Source organism: Aythya ferina, assembly GCF_964211825.1.
Source record: "Aythya ferina genome assembly, chromosome: 2".
NCBI classification, from domain to species: domain Eukaryota; kingdom Metazoa; phylum Chordata; class Aves; order Anseriformes; family Anatidae; genus Aythya; species Aythya ferina.
The window spans coordinates 130,444,401-130,466,371 of record NC_140297.1 but is presented as its reverse complement, the minus strand read 5'-3'; the positions used below and the strand labels follow the sequence as shown (position 1 = coordinate 130,466,371).

The 21,971-nt window shown below is 39.4% G+C and overlaps 1 protein-coding gene across 1 annotated transcript in view; it reads right to left on the bottom strand.

Moving 5' to 3' along the window:
- ZC2HC1A (zinc finger C2HC-type containing 1A) overlaps positions 1 to 18,685 on the bottom strand; it is a 40,999-nt gene extending 22,314 nt beyond the window's left edge. Inside the window, exons 1-7 of the mRNA XM_084511191.1 lie at positions 18,571 to 18,685; positions 5,890 to 5,963; positions 5,142 to 5,258; positions 4,783 to 4,918; positions 2,533 to 2,681; positions 1,060 to 1,156; positions 24 to 132 (exon numbers count right to left, since the gene is read on the bottom strand). Coding sequence (XP_084367317.1) covers positions 24 to 132; positions 1,060 to 1,156; positions 2,533 to 2,681; positions 4,783 to 4,918; positions 5,142 to 5,258; positions 5,890 to 5,963; positions 18,571 to 18,586 — 698 coding nt within the window. The 5' untranslated portion in view covers positions 18,587 to 18,685. The remainder of the gene's footprint in view (positions 1 to 23; positions 133 to 1,059; positions 1,157 to 2,532; positions 2,682 to 4,782; positions 4,919 to 5,141; positions 5,259 to 5,889; positions 5,964 to 18,570) is intronic.
- Positions 18,686 to 21,971: the final 3,286 nt, after the last annotated feature.

Genomic DNA, 21,971 nt, shown 5'->3' with positions numbered 1-21,971 from the left:
GACAACGTTAAGTAGGAACTTACCCTGCTTGTGGGTTCACCATTCCCAGTGAGTTTTTATGCGCTGGTGATAATGTCTGAATTTTGCTCCCACTGGACCCAGACGAAGACAGTGCTTTACCTGAAGAGGCACCTTACAGTTTAAAGTAATAAGGGAAATATAAGAAAGCATAAGATTCTGTTATTGGAATGATACATTTAACAATATATTTATTGTAAAATTCAAAACAAGAGTTTTAGACATATTATACATTATACACATATAATACATACTTCTTGTATTAAAAAGTAACAAAATACTAGCACAAAACAAGTATGTTTCCAAAAGCGTATAGCAAATATGTAATTGGGAAAAAATATTCTAATAATTGAATCTGTTTCTTCAGAAAGAAAAAGGAAAGAAGTCTAGAATAAGTAAATGTACATACTGAACCTTATTGTATCATAAAAAAGAATAAATCTGCAAAATATTTTTATAAATTTATGATTACATTCAGCGTACAAATTTAGTAGAGAATACAGCAATAGAAAAAATCTGATGTAAAAAGACCAGAAGTAGATACAATCATGCATTACTTCACAGAATGATTTTGCAGGTGAGCCCTACATGCTTAATAGTCTTGTTGGATAGGGGCCAATCTGTGGCCATTCCATTTGTTTACTTATTTTGCAAACAAATGCTTACAGTTCAACAATAAATTTGGATGGGGCTTTGGCCAACCTGGTCTAGTGGGAAGTGTCCCTGCCCATGGCAGGGGAGTTGGAACTAGATGATGTTTAAGGTCCCTTCCAACCCAAAGCATTCTGTGATAGACATCACATACGTAGTTAAAAAAACAGGTTACGAAAAACATTGATATAAAAATGCTATCTTGAAAGACAGAAGCCATCTTATCCTGTCATGAAACACTAAGCTCCTCCTGTGAAATTTTTACTCCTTCATTTTAAATCACTGGGCAACACTGTAGAAATCCTTCCAGCTATTATACAATTTTCAAAACATAGTTTGATAACTAGTATTTAGAAAATAAATGCAAAATTGCTAACATTAATTTCTTACCTACAACTGTTTTGCTAACACCACTTGGCTGTGGTAAGCGTGATGATGATGGTGTTGATCCTGCAGAAGGCGCCTTCTTAACTGCAGCAGGCTTGTACTGTAACAAAATACAGCCTAGAAATTTAAGCAATTAAATCAAACTATCTATGTAACATGATAGGTAGTTATCTCAGGCATGCTGAGAAAACAAACTATGATTACTTAGTAACTAACTTGTTTCTGGTACAGGGGTCACACAGTTTCTGCTGGTCTGGTTTATTATAAAGAAATTATACTAGTAGGAAAGATTGTCCAACTTACTGGTTTTGTTTTGTTTTTCATTTAACTGCATGTTTTGTGGTTTTTTTTTTCCCACTTTTCTACTGCTTTTACTTTTTTCCATACATATCTCACAAGCTTAACATTACCACCTCATAACCTGGTAATTTTAAAAAGAACATTCAAGGGCAAAATCATTTTTGCTTGCTCTCACATGTGCTTTCAGCCAGTCCAACATACTTCAGAATAAAGTGCAAGAATCACCAGACTAACTGCTTTTGTCTGTTTACTCTTCAAAGCTTCCAGAAAAAGTTTCGCCACCAACTAAAGACACACACACTTTAATCCTTCATTTGTTTTAATCACAACTTAACTATTGCAATTCTTACCCTGATTTGCTTGAATTCTCTAAACCTCTATTTAGACAAAAATATAATAATTCTGTACCTTTATTTGTTTAGTTTGGAGAAGAGAAGGCTCAGGAGAGACCTTATTGCTCTCTACAAACTACCTGAAGTGTGGGGAGCTGGGGAGCTGGGGGTTGGCCTCTTTGCACAGGTAACTAGGGATAGGACTAGAGGGAATGGTCTCATGGTCTCAAGTCGTGCCAGGGGAGGTTCAGGTTGGAAACGAGGAGAGATTTCTTCTCAGAAAGAGTAGTCAGGCATTGGGACGGGTTGCTTAAGAAAGGTTGGATGTCGTACTTAGGGACATGGTTTAGCAGGTAATATTGGTGGTAGGTAGACTGTTGGACCACATGATCCTGGATGCCTTTTCCGACCTTAATGATTCTATGATTTTTATTTGTCCACTTAAGGAACAGTATTGAACTGGATTCAGAAGACTTGCACAACAGAAATTAAACTCTGTCAACAAAAACTACTTTTACACTTCCTGCTGCTACCCTTATCTGTCATTTTCACAATTACACTTCCTGCTGTTACCCTTATCTGTCATTTTCACAAATCTCCAAATTACATCTATGACTGTTTTAAGCTTTTCAACTGCTGCCATCTGATTTACAAATCTCCAGTTGCAACTCTCACATGAAACAAAACACCTCTTCCATGCTTTGGTTCTAATAAAAGAATATTTTAGTGTCTAAAACAACAACATTACAGAATAAAATAGTTAATTTAAGGGCAACAAAATATTAAAGAAGTTTGATTTTATATCCAATGCAAATTACAATTTAAGAAAAATGTTTTTGTTCACCTGAGTTCTAGTAGGAAGCTTCCCTTTGGTATCAGCTGCCAGTTTCCCCTTATTAGTAATACGTGCTGCTTGTTCCTTACAGAAATTGATGTGTCTGTCGGCTGCATTTTCATTAAATCTCCTTTGACAATATGGACACTGAATGTAATCTTAAAAACATAAAATCCTAACATTAATAATGCGTTTTAACAAGTGTTATTTAAAAACAAACAAAAAACACAAAGTATTTAAAAGACTTCTGAAGACCAACATCAGCCCCAAAGAAAATCAGCGTCGCTTAAATCTGAAAATGAAACACAGATTACTAGGGAAAAGATTACTGTCCACATGTAACACACCAGGCTGATGGATAAGAAGGACAAGAGTGGTTGAGAATCAGAAACAACTTATGTAAAATCAGAAACGCATTGAGAGATGCTACTGAGCAGGGAAGGTGACCAAAGAGGTAGGTGGACATGGCTGGGAATTCAGCTGTCAGGAAGTAGAGAAGAGAAGAGGTTTAATAAAGAATCACAAATACAGTTCAGTTTGTTCAAGATATGAAAGTACGTTAAAACCTTTCCCATACAGATAAGCTAAAGAAACAAATTATTCCTCTGGCAATTTTGAAAGAACTGAGTAATACCAACTGAAATACTGGAAATGACCATTTAAAAATAAATTAATAGAACCAGAAATATAACAAGATGACCTGAATCAAAGAAAACACAGCCAAAATTAGGAGACAGGATAATTGCTGTCTGCATTATTTTTTCCCCCAAGATAAATTTAGTCATACTATGAAGAGTAATGCTTGCAGGAAATATTAACATTGGGGGGGGAAAAAAACAAAACCAAAACAACACGAAAGGCTAAGTATTTAAAATCCTAAAAAGTCCCTCATCTGTGTGTTGGAAATATACCCCTTAAAACATACTGCCTGTCAACAGTAAAGTATTTGGGCTGCAGTTTCAGATAGATATTTTACTGCTTAGAGATATGAATTTTGAATTAATTCCTCAGAATATGGTATTCTAAATCATAAACATCTACTTTGGAAGAGCTGAACACAAACACAGCAGTTTAAATTAGTATGTTCCCAGGTGATTTTAGAAATTTATTAAAGAAAACAAAGATTCAACAGTCATTGCCTCCAGAATGAATTAGACATTATACAATCCAAAATAAGATTGAGATTACATGTTACTACTCCAAATACAGCTGATCTAGTTTAAATAGTTAGCCCTTACAACAAACAAAATTTCAAATAGGTCAAATGTTTAATGTCTGGCAAACTATGAATCGTGACTCAAGAAGGCCACGGGAAGAACACAGCCTTCACAGAAGCGATGGCATGGGAACCTCATATGATAACAGCAATCGTTTATTTTTACATAAACTCCACTACCGTCAGAACACTCAAACATAAACTGTACCTTAATAGATGGAAAGTCAGAAGTAAAAGAACTAATAACCATGATCAAACTATGACAGGCCCAGACAGAAAATAAAAAAAAAAAGTAATATTAATAAGAAGAAATCCATGAAGCAAGCAACTATGGAAACCCCTAGATTATAAAAAAAGGCCATTTATAACTAGGGCAGGGCTGAATTCCCACAGAAGACCTCCAAAGCCCACTAAAGTAAATAGATCAGACAATAAAGGATTAACATGTACTCTTAAGTATGAGGATTTTATGTTCATCCTCTGTAAAATGCTTAGCACCAGACAGCCACCTGGCTATTACAGTTGCAGTATGGTTGAGAATGGAAGTGGTATCTGGAGATATCTGGTCCAACCCCCTGCTCAAGCATGGACACCTGGAGCAGTTTGCCCAGAGCCAGACAATACAGTCAGTACAGAAGAACTGTTAAGATTCAATATAAGCATTATACAAACTAATCAAATTAAAAACAGGCAGTATACATATACAGCCAAGTTCAATGTAAATCGGGTTGAACCTTCTCAACATCTTCAGGCTATTCTGCACTATTTCTATAGAAAATCCAATCCAGTGGCCTTCTCTGATGGAGTGACTGCATCAGTCAACATGGGAAGACCAACTGAATTATTTTATGATTATCCCTAAGCAGATGCTGTCTTGTGACTGGCTAGCATCCTTTGTAGTTTTCAGTACATTGCAATGAAATACAATAATCTTTATGAACTCACTAATACTGTGTTCCAAAAAAAATCCATTTCAATTCAAATTTTTACGAATTGTTTAAATTACAAAAAAGTCTTTTAAGAAACTCAATTGTTTTACATACCAGGGTCATATGATGGCGGAGGTGGTGGAGGGAGTTTTCCACCATCTTTAAGATTAAGTCCTTTGGCTGCTCGTATAGTTGCTATGAACTCCTCATGCTTTCGTCTCCAATTGGATGGTTTTTTGGGAGGTTCTGGCTAAGAAGCCAAAAAAGAAAGAACTTTATGTGTTTGAAGTTCTTACTGTATACATCCTTTATTTTAATACACAATATTATGGTTAAATTTCTTCCAGATCCTACTTGATTTATCATAAATTGCCAGCAGAAACAAACCTTATTATAAAGCATACATATTTTGCCTAAAATGTTCACATGCAGAGTAAACCACCAGAGTAGTTTACATATAGAGTGTAACATACCCGTGGCTTAAGAGGTTTTACTGTGGGAATGTCAGTTCCTTCTGCTCTCTGTCGGCTGGAATCAAACGTCTTCCTTTTCTTTGCAGAAGTTTTTTGGCAAATTGGTCCATGCTTTTTCTATAAGCAGAAGAAATAAAGAAAAATGCAGAATTTTCTCCTGATGAGTACAATCAGACTGCTTTCACTCAAATACTTATGCCAACCATTACTTTTTGCACAGAACTACAGGAATTCACAAATGCATATACATGATCACAAAAACTCAAGAACTGAGGAAGAAAAAAAGGGAGGCACCTGTAAATGTTCCTTGCAAATAAAAAACTGATGGTAGGTAGGCAGCATTTGCATTTTAGGGGCAAAACAGATCAGAGTGTCTGAAATTCATATTAACATTAAGGACAATCCATCTTCTATTGAGACTGAAGAGGAGGGCATTCTGAAGACAACTAGCAGAACACTTCAATTACTAGATAAGATAGCACGATGCTCAGGCTTACATTTGCAGAGACCAGGAATAATTCTGTGGGGCCAGAGCAGATGCTTTTATAAGGACCCTAATTTTCAGAATATGATGGGATGCTGAAATAAAATTCACCTTCTTTTAAGGAACTTAAGAATTCCAGCTGTCTTGGTTTTTAAGTATTTGAAAAAACAAACATCTAGATTTACTTTATTTAGCTATACTAACCATTGCTTAACTCTTGTTAACTTATCAGACCTGGAAGCCAACAGTACGCATGCTACTTACCAGTGCTGCTGGAAAGAAAGTCCTTCCACAAATCCTACATGGCAACAGATCTCCAGTCTGCACTGTAACCTCACCTTTAAAAAAAAAAAAAAAAGGAGAAAAAAATGTAAAAAGCATACTTCCACAAGAATGTTTAAATTTGCAGTAAAAAAAAAAAAAAAAAAAAAATCTTCCTGGATTGCTAACCTCAGCTGTCACTGTAAAAGTACGCATTCTTTGAACCATACAGAGGCTGTGCAGATCAGAAAGGGAAAGCTAATATGCAAGTCCTTACATACTTTTCGAAGCAGTCAGGCCCAGTAACAAGTTGGCATGAATTCTAATGATTTACAACATGACACTCTGCACTTTTAAAGAGATGTCAGCATGCATATGACTGATTCACTGTGTGTCATATCGACAGCTCAAACAGACATGGAGAGCAATGATACTGGATATTTCTGGGTCTTTGAAAGAGAATCACCTGTTACAGCATCACATGGAAGCCACATCCCATTACTTATTTCTATTAAGTTAAACTATTCCACTTGCTCTTCAAAAGAAAAATTCTTGAAGGCTCTTTTTACAATCCACTTTATACGGGTTATTACTGATGGTTTACATAAGCATTTCAGAAGTGGCAATTCAAGCACTGGTACAAAAATGTAAACATTATACTTGACATACAACTGGTTTATAGAAATAAATAAAAGACTAACAAGCCAAAGTATCCGAGTCTAGGCAAGCAGGTATATTCATATAGTATGCATTAAGCAATGGAACTGTGTAAGAGATGAAAACTGCATAGTTTCCAAATGACAGGTATCTACTATATTTAGTACTGTACAAGAGCTGTAGAAATATTTTTATACCATGTGTATACATCTATCAAGAGGCAGTAAATTTGGATCAAGTTTAAGACTGGTTAGACTGAGTACAGAGGAAGAAACTGACATTTGCAGATGATACAGCTCTCTCTATTTATCCTGGAAAAACAGAAGCACTTTCTATAGACTTGTACTTCAGGCAAACTAATGGTTGAAACTATAAAAGTTAAGAACATCGGGAAGTTCAAAGGTTTGATCATTTTTTGTTCCCGATTCCTCAGTGGAAAACCATTTTCCAGCTAAACATACATACTTGTCAATTAACTGTAGAACCAATCCTAAAAACAAACAAACAAACTAACTAACTAACAAAATGTTTCAAGGCAAGCAAATGCAGATTCAGGCAGCCATGGTTCCCCAGAAATACATTTTTTTCCCAAAATTTGAAGGCTAAAATTGAATAAGATTTCTGGTACTAATACATAACTATTACATCTATTCCTGTCTTTTTCAATTACTCAAATGAAATACATTATCAGTATGTAAACATGCATGATGTATCAATTGTATCAATATAGTACAACAAGTTTTAAGAACAAGTCATACAAAATGTGTTCTGCAGTTTAACACATTTCTGTTCATACCATATTTTCATTATTTATACACCTTCTCCATGTAGACATGAATAGGCTCCTATCACACCGTAGCAGGACTGCACTGACAGCAATTTTGAGTCCTAAAGCTGAAGTCATAATTAAATTTCCTTTTCTGTCATCTAAATGCAAGCATATTTACGTGCACACAAGTAAGGGGAAACTAGGAAAGAGAAGACATTGCAGATAAATCTTGATTTCCTTCTGTTCTTCCATCTGACTTATATTTTCATGTTAGCAACACTTAATGGGAACTTCTTTTTTCCCCTCTCTATTTTAAATAATCATGTCTGATTTTTTTTCCAAAGGCCTCTTTCTTTAAAAATCTCAAACACGAGCACAACATTAGTCACAAGTAGCAACATGCAAGCTGCTCGTACATAGTTCAGATGGCTGGAACCTGCCCTCATCTTTTTTTTTTTTTTTTTTTTCCCAAGGGTGAAGTTGGAATGGCACAGGCTTTCCTCAATTCTCCCAATCAAAAAATACAAGGTATGTACTCTTAATAATGCTAACAGACATCACTGCAAAGTCTTGTTGAAAAGAAGAAAAAACACAACAACTTTCTATTATCACATTATTCTAATTTAATTCTCAGCTTTGCAGAAATTACCAACAAGTAAGAGATGTATTTCAGGGAAATACAAAGTGATGCCACTTGTTACTTTAATAAGTAGCTGAAATAAATCACAAATAGTGATCTTAAAATAATACAAGATTAACAATTTGAAAGAATTATTTCAAAAATCTGCCTTAGTAAATGAAGAATGGATTTCCACCCCATTCTTATATTCACTCAACTCTGGAATTCAAGTTTGCATTTAAATTCCCCATGGAAAAAAAAAAAAAAAAAAAGGGTAAAAATAAAATAAAATAAAATAAAGTAGTGCTCTAGGTGATCCTGCTTGGCAGGGGAGTTGGACAAGATGATCTTCAGAGGTCCCTTCTAACCTCGGCCATTCTGTGACTTGATAGACGCTCAGTGCTCTAGCAGTATTTACACACGACATACCAACACGTAGTAAGGAAAGCAAGTTAGCACTGCCTGCAGCTACAGTTACAGAGCTGTACTTCCCTGAAGCATTCCACGCTGCCAGGCAAAGCTATGTTTTCCAGGAGCTGTTGTTACTGCCACCCCTTTCCTCCCCATAGTACAGATCACTGACCCAAAACCAAAAGGAAGTTACTTTAAAAAAAAGTTGAAGCTGTACTGAAAACGGGAAGCCCACAGTTGTTTAGATCTGCACACTCATCCCTTCATTCCTTTCTCATTTTCGCCTTTTTTAAAGTAAAAAAAAAAAAAAAAAAAAAAAAAAAAAAGAAAGAAAATCCATAAAATCTTAACATTTCTCTCTCCTGGGCTCCAAGTCTTCCCTTACAAAGAGGTGAGCTACAACAACAAGAAACGTGGTAATTTTAAAACAAAACATGGGATTGAAATTGTTATTTAAAACAAAACATGGGATTGAAATTGTTAAAGTTGGAAAAGAATTGGTAGAAAGCTTTTTTTTTTTCTGAAGACATTCATGTTAGATACCTAATGCAGTCAGTCTGTATACTCGTTACACAGAAGCTATGTAAGTAACGAGTGACACAAATGAACAAAATAAAGGAGAGAAAAATGCTTACACATTTTTTCAGTAATGTTAAAAGTTACTATTTCATACACTAGCAATAAAGAGGATAATCTGGCACTTAGGGACATGGTTTAGTGGGTGATATTGGTAGTATGGCAATGGCTAGACCAGATAATCTTGAAGGTCTCTTCCAACCTTAATGATTCTACGATGATTCAAAATAGTAGTGTGTAAGCAATTACAGATGGCCAATTTCTTATACTAGGACTGAGTTTCTGTATCCGAGTAATTTTCTGTTATTACAAGCAGCATTGTGTGGTAGGTACCACCCTATTCATTATTATTATTTTAACTGCAAAACAGCCATTTTGGTACATGGTAACTTCTGTGCGCACCTACCTGATTACACCAGAAAGCACATGGAAATTAGGTCTGAAGATGCATCTTGCTTCTGTTCTTTTCCATAAAGAATAGAATGAAATTACCTCAAAACCAGTGTTAAAAACAAACCCAGAAAACAAGATGGGAGGTGGAGGGCAGTCCCTGTCACCGAGGGGCAGCCTTTCTCTTTCCTCCTGTAGTCAGCACTGGTGAGACCACACCTCAAGTGCTGTGTTCAGTTTTGGGCCCCTCACTGCAAGAAGGGCATCGAGGCCCTGGAGTGTGTCCAGAGAAGGGCTAGCTACGAAGCTGGTGAAGGGCCTGGAACACAAGTCCTATGAGGGGCCACTAAGGGAGCTGGGGTTTTCTAGTCTGGAGGCTCAGGGGAGACCTTATTGCTCTCTCCACAACTACCTGACAGGAAGGTGTGGGGAGCTGGGGGTCAGCCTCTTTGCACAGGTAACTAGGAACAGGACTAGAGGGAATGGCCTCAAGTTGCACCAGGGGAGGTTCAGATTGGAAATGAGGAGACATTTCTACTCAGAAAGAGCAGTCAGGCACTGGGATGGGTTGCCTAGGGAGGTGGTGGCATCACCGTCCCTGAGGGTGTTCAAGGAGAGGTTGGATGCTTGGGGACATGGCTTAGTGGGTGACAGTGGTGGTAAGGGATGGTTGGACCAGATGATCTTGAAGGTCTTTTCCAACATTGATTCTATGATCTTTTTCATTGAAATTAATTATTTTTGGCCATAGTTTTCCAGCACAACTATGATTAAAAAAAAAAAGCAGTAAGAACATAAAAATCTTATCCTGAGTGTTTTTAGCCTGATAAAATGAAAAAGGAGTAAACAAAGGCAAAAAAATGTATAGCTGAAAACTTTGGGATTTCTAGGAGAAAAAAATGAACTGATTTATTTCTTTTATCTCCCTAATCAACAGTTAGAAGAAACAGGTTGTATTGAGATCACTAATAACTTCAGGAAAGTATTCTCTGAAGTGGCAACTGAAAATTTAGCAGTGGATGGTTGAATTTAGAAGTCTTGGAGAACTCTTTTCCTGATATGCCATTCCTCAGTACATATAAGCCTCCCAAATGATAGTAAATAAGGATGAATCATACGAGCAACAAATTTGCTAAGGAGCACTAGCTTACTCTTCTAGTACTTCATACGTCCTCCGGGTTGTATGAGGAATACAACCCTAAAGATGAATCAGGAATTCACTAGCCAGCTTCATGGCTGTGCCTTGGAAATCCCTCCTGCCATGGCTACTTTCCAATGCAGAGAATGCCCTTATTTTGGTTACACAACCACAGAAGACCCAAAAACCAAGACCCAGCAGCTACATTTCCCTTTCCTTTCCCCATTTGTAATATCACTTATCATGAGCAGTTTACATGCTGGTGTTAAACATGAATAAATTTAGGTAACTTAGAGAAGGACATAATTATTACCGTTTAGATAAACACACTTCAGGAGAAGAGAATTAGGTTCAGAATGGTTATGTCTATACCAACTCAAGAAGTATTTCTGTTGAAGTGATGCCAGCACTATGATGCACAGTTTTATACCCTACTCTCCTACTGCCTATCTGAAACCAGCTCTTAAAAAGAGAGTTCAACTTACTGAGATGTTGGCTGTCCAAATTAAACAAATTGACTGGGAGTTTTATTACCAACACTCTTTACTTAATTCTCAGACTCTTACCACCTGTATTTCTGAACTCCTTGTCAGAGCTCTGCCTCCATGAGCTAATTGCTGAGTACAATGATCTTTCATTTTTTTCCTACCCGCTTGTGGGGAAGTTACTGAACGCTTTCCTTTTGAATATGGTCACCCATATAGGGCTGTGGGGCAACATACAAGGTTGATCTGATACAGTCAAAGCTAGCACAATGCTAGCTCCTACTATCAGGTTTTAGATTTAAGAAGTGTAAACAGACTCCACACCTGGAGGGAGCAGAAGCCTTCAGTACTGCTGAACAGCTATTGACTGAAGTTTCGTCACAGTTTTCTCTTTTGGAAAGCTTCGTGTTCCCATGTTTTGTCTGTGCTTAGATACAAAATGCAGAATGCTCCAAAGAAGCAAGGCTGCAGAGATTAAAGCAGCACTTAGCCTTAATAACAGCATTTTGTCATGTTGTGAAAGCTGTTTGCCTATCCTTCAAAACCTTTAATTTATCTGCAGCAATGACAGTACTAAATGTCTTTGGTCAGACAACTGTGATGTTCAGAACCACCAAGCCTCACTGCAGTCAAACTTGCAGAAACACTCCAGCACAATTTCCAGCTTTAAGATCACCTACTCAAACCCCAGTGGTTTATAACTGTTGAAAGTCAGTAGTCAAAGAGTGCTCGCCAAATTTTTCTGCAATTTTTCATTTATTACTTTTAGCACAACTCCCATCCCATCTTTAAAAGCAAATCATTTTTTCCGCTTAGTTCTGTACACTTCAGGTACAAAAAAGTTTCAGTGCACACCAAGCGCCCTCAGTAACTGCGGAACTGCATCATCAAGCCACAGCATCTACGCTGTCATTCTCCAATCTATGTCCTCTAATCAGCACTGACCAGGTTGTATTTTTTTAAATCAACACAGTATCTAACAGCATTCATCACAGAAAAGACCGGTGACAAATAGCATAAACAAGACTCATCCCCCAAAAATACTGATGCAGTGATACAGGTAGTGAAACGCTTGTCCAAACAGCTTAGTACACAAATTTTTATGAGCACCGAATAACAAAAAGATTCATGTACAAAAGTATAAAAAAGTACACCAACGGTGACTGAAAACAGGATGTTCTGTAAGTTTTTGATATTTTGATAAAGTTATTTCTGAGGTAAAAAAAAATGAAAAAGGACATCAAACTGCTTAACAATGGGCAGTACTTGCAATACATTGCTGAAGACTGTTTGATGGGAATGATTTACCCACCAAGCCAATCCTTCGTAGTCCATGATAGTTTGTAGGAAGAGTCAGAGAAAGGAAGAGGAAATCATAGTAAGCTCTCTTCCTATTCAAACTTTTTGTATACTTTAAAGTTTTTATGCAATTGGGTTGTTCACAATAAAGAGCAAACCAATCTACTTCTGTCTGTCTAATTCTATCTGCACTTAATTTTAGAGAAAAGACTGATGAACTCTTCATCTAATTCTGTATTGACAATGGAGTTTAATCTTGTGTAAACCTGTCACTTCTGCTTCCAAAAGATAACAGAAAGCAGCAAAACTTCAATTTCTTCAAGCTGAAAAGCTTCAGTAAAGCTTTCATAGTACCTCGTATGTTTTTATGTTAGCTCTCCAGCCTGACAATGCAAGTATACTATATTTGTCAAAATTGCTGTTATTGCACTGTACACAAGTCTGGTGATGGTAAGTTCTGTATTACTGCCTTGAAAATAATATCAAGGAGAGCCCCACTGCCTCAAAGTGACAACCTGGAGGAGGATTCTATGAAGAAGTTATTTTTGTGACTGAGAAATGAATTGCACGCAGTCAAGAATGGTTGTAATAGCAGCACATGCACAACTCACATCACGGTGTGTTTCCTTCTTCTCTGTCTACCCTGCCTTCTTCCCTTCTTTGTTCGAAGTGTAACTTCTGATGTGAAAACATGCTGATGTCATACTAAGTATTCTTAAAAATAACCAGCTCTCCTGGATCCTCTTCTGTCTAGGACTGTATCTCATGGGATTCTTCAAAGCTGATCCCTAAACAGGTCAGAATCACCTGAAGTCCAGGTTTGTGATCCTGCTTTTTGCCCCACTCACTCTTTTCAGGATCTTTCATTGAACCACCTCATGGTCCCTCCTGCAGGCAAGGGTGCCCCAACTCTCACATCTTGAGCAAACACTTCCTTGTTTGTGGCTGCGAGGTCCCTCAGGAGTGCCTCCTTTTGTCAGCTCCTTGATCACCTGGGTCAGGAAGTTGTTAGCAACACACACCAGAAGCATTGTGGACTGTTTGTGCCCTGCTGTGCCACCCCTCCAGCAGGTAACAGGGTGGGTAAAGTCCCCCATGAGGATCAAGTCCTGTGAATCTGAGGCTCCTTCCAGGTACCTGAAGGAGACCTCACCTTCTTCCTGACCAGGTGGCTTGTAGCAGACACACACGTCCCACGTTGGTCTGCCTGCTAACCCTGATTCATAAGCTCCCAGCTGGCTCCTCACCTGTCCCACAGTAAATCTCCACGTACTCCCGCTGCTCTCCCACATAAAAGGCAGCCTCCCCGCTTGCCATCCAGCTGGTTCTTCCTGAAGAGCCCGTATCCAGCCACCGCAGCGCTGCAGTCGCAACCACCTGCGTGTGATCCCAGAGAGACCATAGCCCTGTAACTGTGTGTAGACCTCCAACTCTCCCATCTTCCAGCATCCTCCCTTCCATACCACTCCTCACGCTGAGTGCTCACATACAGGCACTTGGGAGAGGCACTCAATCATGTCACCTAACCAGAAAAAATCTCTAAGAGCTTCCCCTGTAATGCATACGGAAACACAGCAAAGCCCACAGCAACTAAATAGCGCTATTTGATCGATTTGACTTCTGAATACATTATTTGGTCTTCTGTTAATGAGCTTTAACATCAACCACTAGCAAGCACGTGACCTGCAAAAAATCAATGTATGGTTAAAGAATTCTGTTTTGGCATCATGAGCTCACTGCCCTCCTGCATTCAGCTGCAAGCACCATGACAGCAGAGCCAGACTGGTCTTCTGGCTCTGACCTTACGCCAAGGCAACTCAGAGCAGCTCCTACTAACTGCACGCATTACTACTACTCAAAAGCACTTGGACAGAACAGTCCCTACCTAAGCCTGCCTGTTTGTCCGAATATTGCCTGGTTAACAGCCTACAACAGCGTGGTAAAAACAGTGTTGATAATAAGCTCCATCTATAATAATAGTACTCAGTATATTATTTTTAAGGAATTTCTTTAAAAAGTAAGCTCTCCTCCATCACCTGTTGAACACAGTCCTGGAACCAGCTTTTAATGAAATGAAACAGTAGCTTTTGATAATAACCACACCATAGTGTGCAGGTAAAATACACTCTTTTTCCCACTTCATTTAACCCATTGAGTTCAATGGCGAGATCAAGCCAGTTTCTGCAATTTAAGTTAAAAATACACAGGGATATGATCCACTAGCTCTAAGATGCTGAAGAAACAATAATGTGAAGCAGCTGAAGTCCTGTATATGCATTTTACTTCCCTTCCTTTAAAAATGAAATATATTCTTATAACACACTTCCCCCATCACAGAAGCCTACATTTAGTTTTCAGAATTGTTCTTCAAGTAAAACACTTTGTTTCAGTTTCTACTCCAAAACAAATATTAACAAAAAATATAATTGCCTTGGAAAAAGTAAAAAATGTCCACAGTTATTCAGCATATTAAATGTAAAAATTAGATCAATCAGCAGAGGTGCAATTATATGTAAAAGAGCAGTTTGATGCAAAGTCATAGTTATAATTGTGCTTTAATAGCTACCAGAGTAACAGATTCTTAAAAATACACATACCTTTTAAAAATATATATACCTTAATAATAGTTTTACATTTCAAAATGTCTTTAGTAGTTTCCAGCTTGCTTATTTCAGAACAGTACCATAAAATTAATTCTGCCTGAAACACACTTTCAGGAAAAAAAAAAAGTAACAAAAAGGCAGAAAGCTCTCTTAAATGCAGCTTCAGAAAATGGCTGCCAAAGTAAGGACACATCCAGAGAGGCAAGACAAAGATGTACACTAAAGGGAAAGCAAACTCACGTTAATATTTTGTTTTCAAACAGAAATAATTTCCTGCAGTATGACAAAAAAAAAAAAAAAAAAAAAAAAAAAAGGAAAGGAGAGTGGGCACTGGCTCTTTCAGAAATTCTGTGAAAGCAAGCATGTATGAGTAAAACCAAGCACACAAAACCCCACAGCAGAACGCCTGAACCATCTGGGGTGGGGCACGTCAGCCACAATCAGGGTAAGCGAAGTGTCCAGAGGCAAATGCTATTTCAGCACAGGTCCCAGCTCCTGGGAGACAGTGCTATACAGCAAGCCTTATTCTTAACAGACCTCCAGGGCACACCCAGATTGCTCAGAGACTAAATGCTTAATCACAGCAGTCCCTGCTTGGCACCCGCAAGGGAAAGCTCTGGGCTGGAGACTGCAGGCTATTTCCTGAGCAAGCAGCCACCCGTCCTTCTCCAGCCACAACCAGCCTGCCCCAGCTGCAGCAGCGGGGGCTGGAGGTGGCCACTGGGGCTGGGCAAACACAGCCATTACCTACCACAGGGAGCTGGACTTTCTCCCTCAGACACAGCTGCCCCGTGCCCTTTATTCCTCAGGCAGCAGCAGCACTGACCCGCTGAGATGGGCTGCGAACAAGTGTGAGAAGAGGCATTTCGTCAGCTCAAGCAGCTGTTGTCGGCATCCTCCCAGAAAAAAAACAACAGACTGGAGAGCAGTCAAACATGCCGATGTGACAGTGACAGCTTCTTCCCTGCCAGCCAGCAGTGACAGCCACAAGCACATGCTGGCCCGTCAAAATCGGTCCTGCCATTCAGCACGTGCTGGACTGCCCAGGACAGGGCTTTTCAGCTCACCTTACTGTATTTTGCAGGCACAGAGAGTCTACCGCTCTAAGCATTTTCACCAGTAAATTAAATTAAAATTGAGATACAGCCAAACACTGAGAAAGTGACAGAGTAACAAACGTCACACTAGGAACATGAGATTTAAGGTTTGAAGTATACATCAGACTTGTCACTTGTAATGACGTGTGCACACTAATTCCTTTTTACAAAGCTCACAATCCTAAATTTCACTTTCAGTATCAGTGTAGTAATACAGCAATGCTGGTATACAGAGAAAATAATAAAGCACACTTTAAAAAAAAAAAAAAAAAGAAAAGGTGAATTTGGAAAGATACATTTAAGTCACACAGAAACTTACTTTGCTATTTCACTGAACATTTAAACTTGCACACTGCAAGAAAAATGCAATCACAACATCAGAAATATTAATCAGCTTTTAAATGTCACCAGTGCACATCCACAAACCAATTAAAACACAGTCATCTCTCCACATTATGGAAAGAATTGTTATTAACTGGGTAAAGTTATTTCTTATTAGAAGCATGCTTGCACAATCAGAAATAGATCCCACATCTATATTGCTGAGCTTCAGAAAATTAATGCACCAGTTCTGGAAGGCTGAAAGCCCAGGCCAAGCATCCCCAGCCTGAGGGGGCCTTCCACAGTCATAAAAACATGCCAGCAGGCTGCAGCCAAAAGCCCAAGTCCTGCCCCCCACCGTAATTACATCCCTCACACTCAGAACTGCCGGCACCAGCTGTACAGATCAGCTCTGGGAATTCATTTTGCTAAGCCCCAACCCAAGACAGGGAATGGGCAGAGACAGATTTCAGGAGCAGCCCATGCTTCAACATGCAATAAATATGACTGTGGAAGTGTGCTCCTAAGTACAGACTTAATCTAAAATGGCAACCAGCAGCAACGTTCTGCTGATGCCAGTAAAGCAATAACAACAAAAGCATGATGTCCAAGTGAAATATTTCATTATTGCTATTGGCTTTGCCTTCATTTTCCTTTCTTGAGGCTGCCTCCCTACACAAACCACATTCAAGCCCAATCTTTGTGCAGAGACAGCTTAAAGTGAAAAACTGTGCAAAAGCCCTGTTTACTTATGTACACTGCAGCTCAAGCAACACCGATAAATCATGTTTTGAAGAGGAAAAAAAAAAAAAAAAAAGTGTTTTGTGTTTTGGCAATGTTTAAAGTAAGAAAAAAAGTACAAACTGACCCACAAAGATACAGAGAATTATATTGCTCAGTTTCAAGAGTTTTAATACTTAAGGACACTGAATAACAGGGTGGGATGCGAGTCTTCACAACCAAAGGTCATCTCGAGTTTTAGAAACGTATTATTACCTAAGCTATTCTTAAATTAATCTTGAGTGTTCAGAAAGAACATTCCACATCCCGGAAAACAACATTACTTTGATAAGCCCAGCTTCTGAAAGTACTTTGAAGAAAAGCATCAGAGAGCAAACATGAGTTAGCTCTACAATTTAACATTCTTCCTCCTACCACTCCCTGTGCCTACTGAAATACAAAGAGAAGGTAAACCAGCTCCAGAAGTCAGAACACTGAGAAATTCTACCCCAAGAACAACATTTCTCAGGCTTCCACTGTAACCTGTAGATCATTTTTCTTCCCACTGTCTGTTATGAAGGTACCAGAGCTTATAAAACACAGCTGGCATAGCTGGCCTTGCTAAGCTAGCTCACAGCCAAACCAATTGATTGATGAGCTGCAGATGATATGCAGCCCCAGCTGCAGTCAAACACATTGCTGACTCAAAATTAAAGCAGGCTTTCCCTTTCTGGACAGGCAGCATGGGACTGTCATCAGTCAGAGACAAAAAAGGAATTATTTGATACAGCACTGGACACTGCCTCTCAGATTTAATTAATAGGCATTAATAGTAAGCAAGGCATAAGAGTAAATTAAATAAGAGAGAACCTTTTTGGATTTGAATGCCAAATCATGTCCAGATTTATTGCTTTGCTGAAGTCACTAGGCATATGAACAGTCTGACTGTGAGCTCTATTAAGGAAAGAAGACAGGTATTCATTGAGAATTACCTCTGTTCTCCAACTGCACTAGAAGGGACGCAGAACAAAGGCCAGCTGGTGCTGCCTCCTGTTTAAACACTCAGTTACCTTTAGTGAGGCACAGGGTGGAAGCCTTAATAACTATTTTGCGACAGCTACTCAGAACAGGCCTGCATTTTTTTTTTTTTTTAATATGGCTAAAGCAGCTCATAAAGCACCATAATGACAGACCTACTGACATATCCTGAAGGCGAGCTGCAACTTCTGGAACCCCAAACCGATACCGACAGATACTCCGCAGAGCAAGGACCCCTGAATTCACCTGGCACAGCATAAAGTTGCTCATAGCATCGACAAGCACACAGACAGCGGACTGACCGCTCCCCCAGCGTTATGAGCGCTCCCTGACACCCAGCTCAACCCTCCGCCTGCAGAGATAACTAGGCAGCGCCTCCACGAAGCCCCCCCGGACCCCAGCGACCCGGGGGCTCCCTCCCCACCCGCGGCCGGGCTGCGGCGGCGAGGCAGGGCCGGAGACAAAGCGGGGCCCTGCCCGCCGGGCTCCGCGCGGGGCCGCCGCCCCTTCCCCTGCTCGCCACCCCACAGCCACCGCTCGCCGCCCGCCTCAGCCCCTCACCTTCCAGCCCCTCCATGGCGCAGCCCCGACCGCGGCCACCGGCGCCCAGCCCCGCCCGGCCCGGCCCAGCCCAGCCCGGCTCGGCCCGGCCCAGCCCCGCCGCCGCTGCCGTGGCAACGCCGCCAGCGCCCGGCCCGCCAACATCCGCCGCTGCCATTGGGCAGGGCGGCGCGGCCGGGCCCGGCCCTCGGGGCTGACAGACAATTTTTTATTTTTTTATTTTTTTAAAGCGTTATTTATATTTAAACCTTACCAAAATTACCATTGTCTTTATACACTTAACAGCCATTTCTCTGGTTGTTCCAGACGAGTCAGTCCATACAGATTTTCTTGTCCATAAAACCCTGGCCATGGTCGCAATCACACCTGGGAATGTACCTCAAAGCCAAACAAATACATAAAAACTTAAATTCCACCTGAGATTTTGGCCACGCTGTCTTCCCTGCATTGCCTTAGCACAGGACAAACATCCATGTGCTGCATGCCAAACAGCCAGCATGCAAGCCATGATAAACATAGTGTTTAAGTCGCCCTTTGAGACAAAAAGCTTGAAGATGTACAGTAATGCTACAATTTTTCATGGTAGTTGAGAACCATGCTGAAAATACATTTCAAATTTGCCTTTGATCTATCATGCTTGTAAAATTACAGGCCCTGCTAGAAGGAACTAGTTTGCCACCATGTTGCAGAGTCCTAACTTTTGCAAATTATCTATTAAAGCTTTGACATAAAACTTAAATGAGCCAAAGTTTGCCATAGCTGCCTGCTTACCTAACCATGATGGTAGCACTGCAGAAGTTCTTTTCCTTTCATGATATTTTCATATTTGGACTGCAAGTTCAAAAGAAGAGGCCTAGGATAATTTCATCTTTCAGCAGGAAAATCCTTTGTAATGAAACCATAAGCATAACTTTTATCTTGTGTTTGCAATTTAGTGAAGGGTTTTGTATGAGAGAAGTGTTTGGTTTACTTCGATTCCTTGTTTCTCTTTGAAATTTGAGGTTATTTTTATTAGAAATTAGGGCAGGAGGTAACTTCATCTCACCCATCTTTAAGTGTCTTCAACGTGGTGAGCTAAGTTAATTGTTAGATTTCCCATTATATCCAATAAAGTTTTGTCTCTGTAGTTTATGCAGTCTATGGGAAGGAGGGTGAGATCTGTCTAGCCAAACATAACGCCTGTTTCTGGAGGTGATGAATCACAGCCTAAGCTCCAGCCAAGAGGAAAATTAGCCTTACTGACTAATTCAGCACCAACTATAAAGTGAACAATTGTTAGTGTCATGTGAGTAGCTCAGTAGACAAATAAACACCCATGTTAGAGTAGTGAAATCCTAACCTAGATGTCTTCAGACTGAATCCTGTACTGGAAACAGACGTCCTGTTTAGTTTTGCTCTGCCAAGGTGCCATTGATCTATTTCATTATCTCATTACTCATCTGAGAAGTGAAGGAAATAAGATCTGGCTTATAAAGCTAGTGGGCAAGTGACGGTGCTACTGCAAAGCTAAGAGATTCTCTGGGCTTCTGTGGCTGGTGTATGAACATCCATTGTGCAATGGACAGCATATCTTAAAAGACTCCTGATGATGGGTCTTTCAGTTGTTGTGAACATACGGGAACTGATTGTGAACATATGGGAACTGGTTCTCTATTATCATTGCTACTGTGCCACATGAATGCCTTCATAAATTTACCTTAGTTTCATATTGAAACAAACAAACAAACAAACAAACAAAAAACAACAACAACAACAACAAAAAACACAAGCCTTTGCTATTTTGCTGTAAACCTACTACTCCATGTCTCTTCTACAAAGACATTCCTATAATATTCAGGATTTCTTATCTAAATTCTTTGATAACTTTATTAATTGCTAGTTTGCAGTATGCATTCTTGTGCCAATATGGGTTTCTGGCTTAAATGTTTTCCTCATTGTTTATCTCTTTCATGTATTTACAGGCAATTAGCATACATTCTGTTTCAGTATTTGCCTTGTTCAGCTAAACACAAAGTAGAGCTCTTCTAAGGTGTCTTCATAAACTGTGTTTCCCATTTCCACACTCATCATGTTACCTTTCTTTTTTTTCACCTATTTCTCATTAGTTCGTAATTCGTATGTGATCAACACGTTAAACCATCCCTCAGAGGTGATCTTACTGTATCACTTAGAGTTTTTCACCTCTTCTGGGAGTATTTGTACTCAATGCATCTCACGTTACATTTGCTATGTTATTGTAAGCTTGTAGGCACCACATCTATATTTAGTTCCTATTCCATATCAGTTGTTTAGCAGGGGCAGCAAGGGTAGGATTTTTTGCTTCTAGACAGTCATACAGTCTGAACAGTGCCTGTTCAGAATCTTTGGTATCTCTGAGGAAGACCAAGTAAACATGGCCCAAAGTGCAGCAGCCACATCTTTCTCAATCATACTTTATTAGAAGAGTGGAAATATAAACACTAGCATAGACACAACTAGACACGGACAAATGCCAGGAGGAATTCCAAAGAAGAGAGATGAGAGTTACACTGTGGTAAGCTCAGACAGGAGTGTAGAGGTACCACCTTAGCTTCAGATTCAGTTTCCAAAAAGGCTCAGGTCTCTTTCAGTAGGTCAGTCATGAAAATTTCTCAGTTTTAGTTGATATAAAAGAGAGGGCTGCTAACAGGAAGAAGTCCTGAGTTTGTGACAAATTTGTGAAGGCCCAATTTCCCTACCAACTGGGGGCATAAATGCAAATCGCAGCTTAGTCTGTATTTTTGGTTGCATAAGGCAACATTTTCAAAAGTGACAAGAGACTGGGAATTTCAGTCTGAGGTTTGAAAGGGTCCTGAATTTCAAAATTCACAGGGAAGCTGTGATACCAAATCTTTCTACCAGAATCTGTCAAGGCCTCTTGAGGAAGAACCTGAGGACTGTATGCACAGGTCCCAGGTACATTACTAGTACATGAGGATGTCTCTTTGCTGCTTGTGTGTGATACTTGTGACTGATCACACAAGGAACTCTAGTCCTTTCTTTTGTGCCGGCCCTATTTGTCATGGAGATCCTCATGTGATAGAGATAACCAGATTATGATCATCTAAAAGGCACATATTGATCACAGAATATATTTAGTAGAATGCAATGGGAATAGGATTCTGGGCCTTTGAACAATTCATATGGGCAACAGTCACCCCAGGTAAAGAAAGCTGCAGGAAATGAACTGTGAGTCTTACAAATAGTTTGGGCAGGCCAATAGGAGCTGTAGAATAAATATGGTTTCCTGTATATTTTAATATGGAAGATCATCTAAAGTGAAGTACTCAAAACTCGTCAGTCACTTCAGAAAGTACAAATCCTGGGATCCAGAGTTTGGCAATACATTGTCCTAGATCTTTGCAAAGCTTTGCAAATCCTTC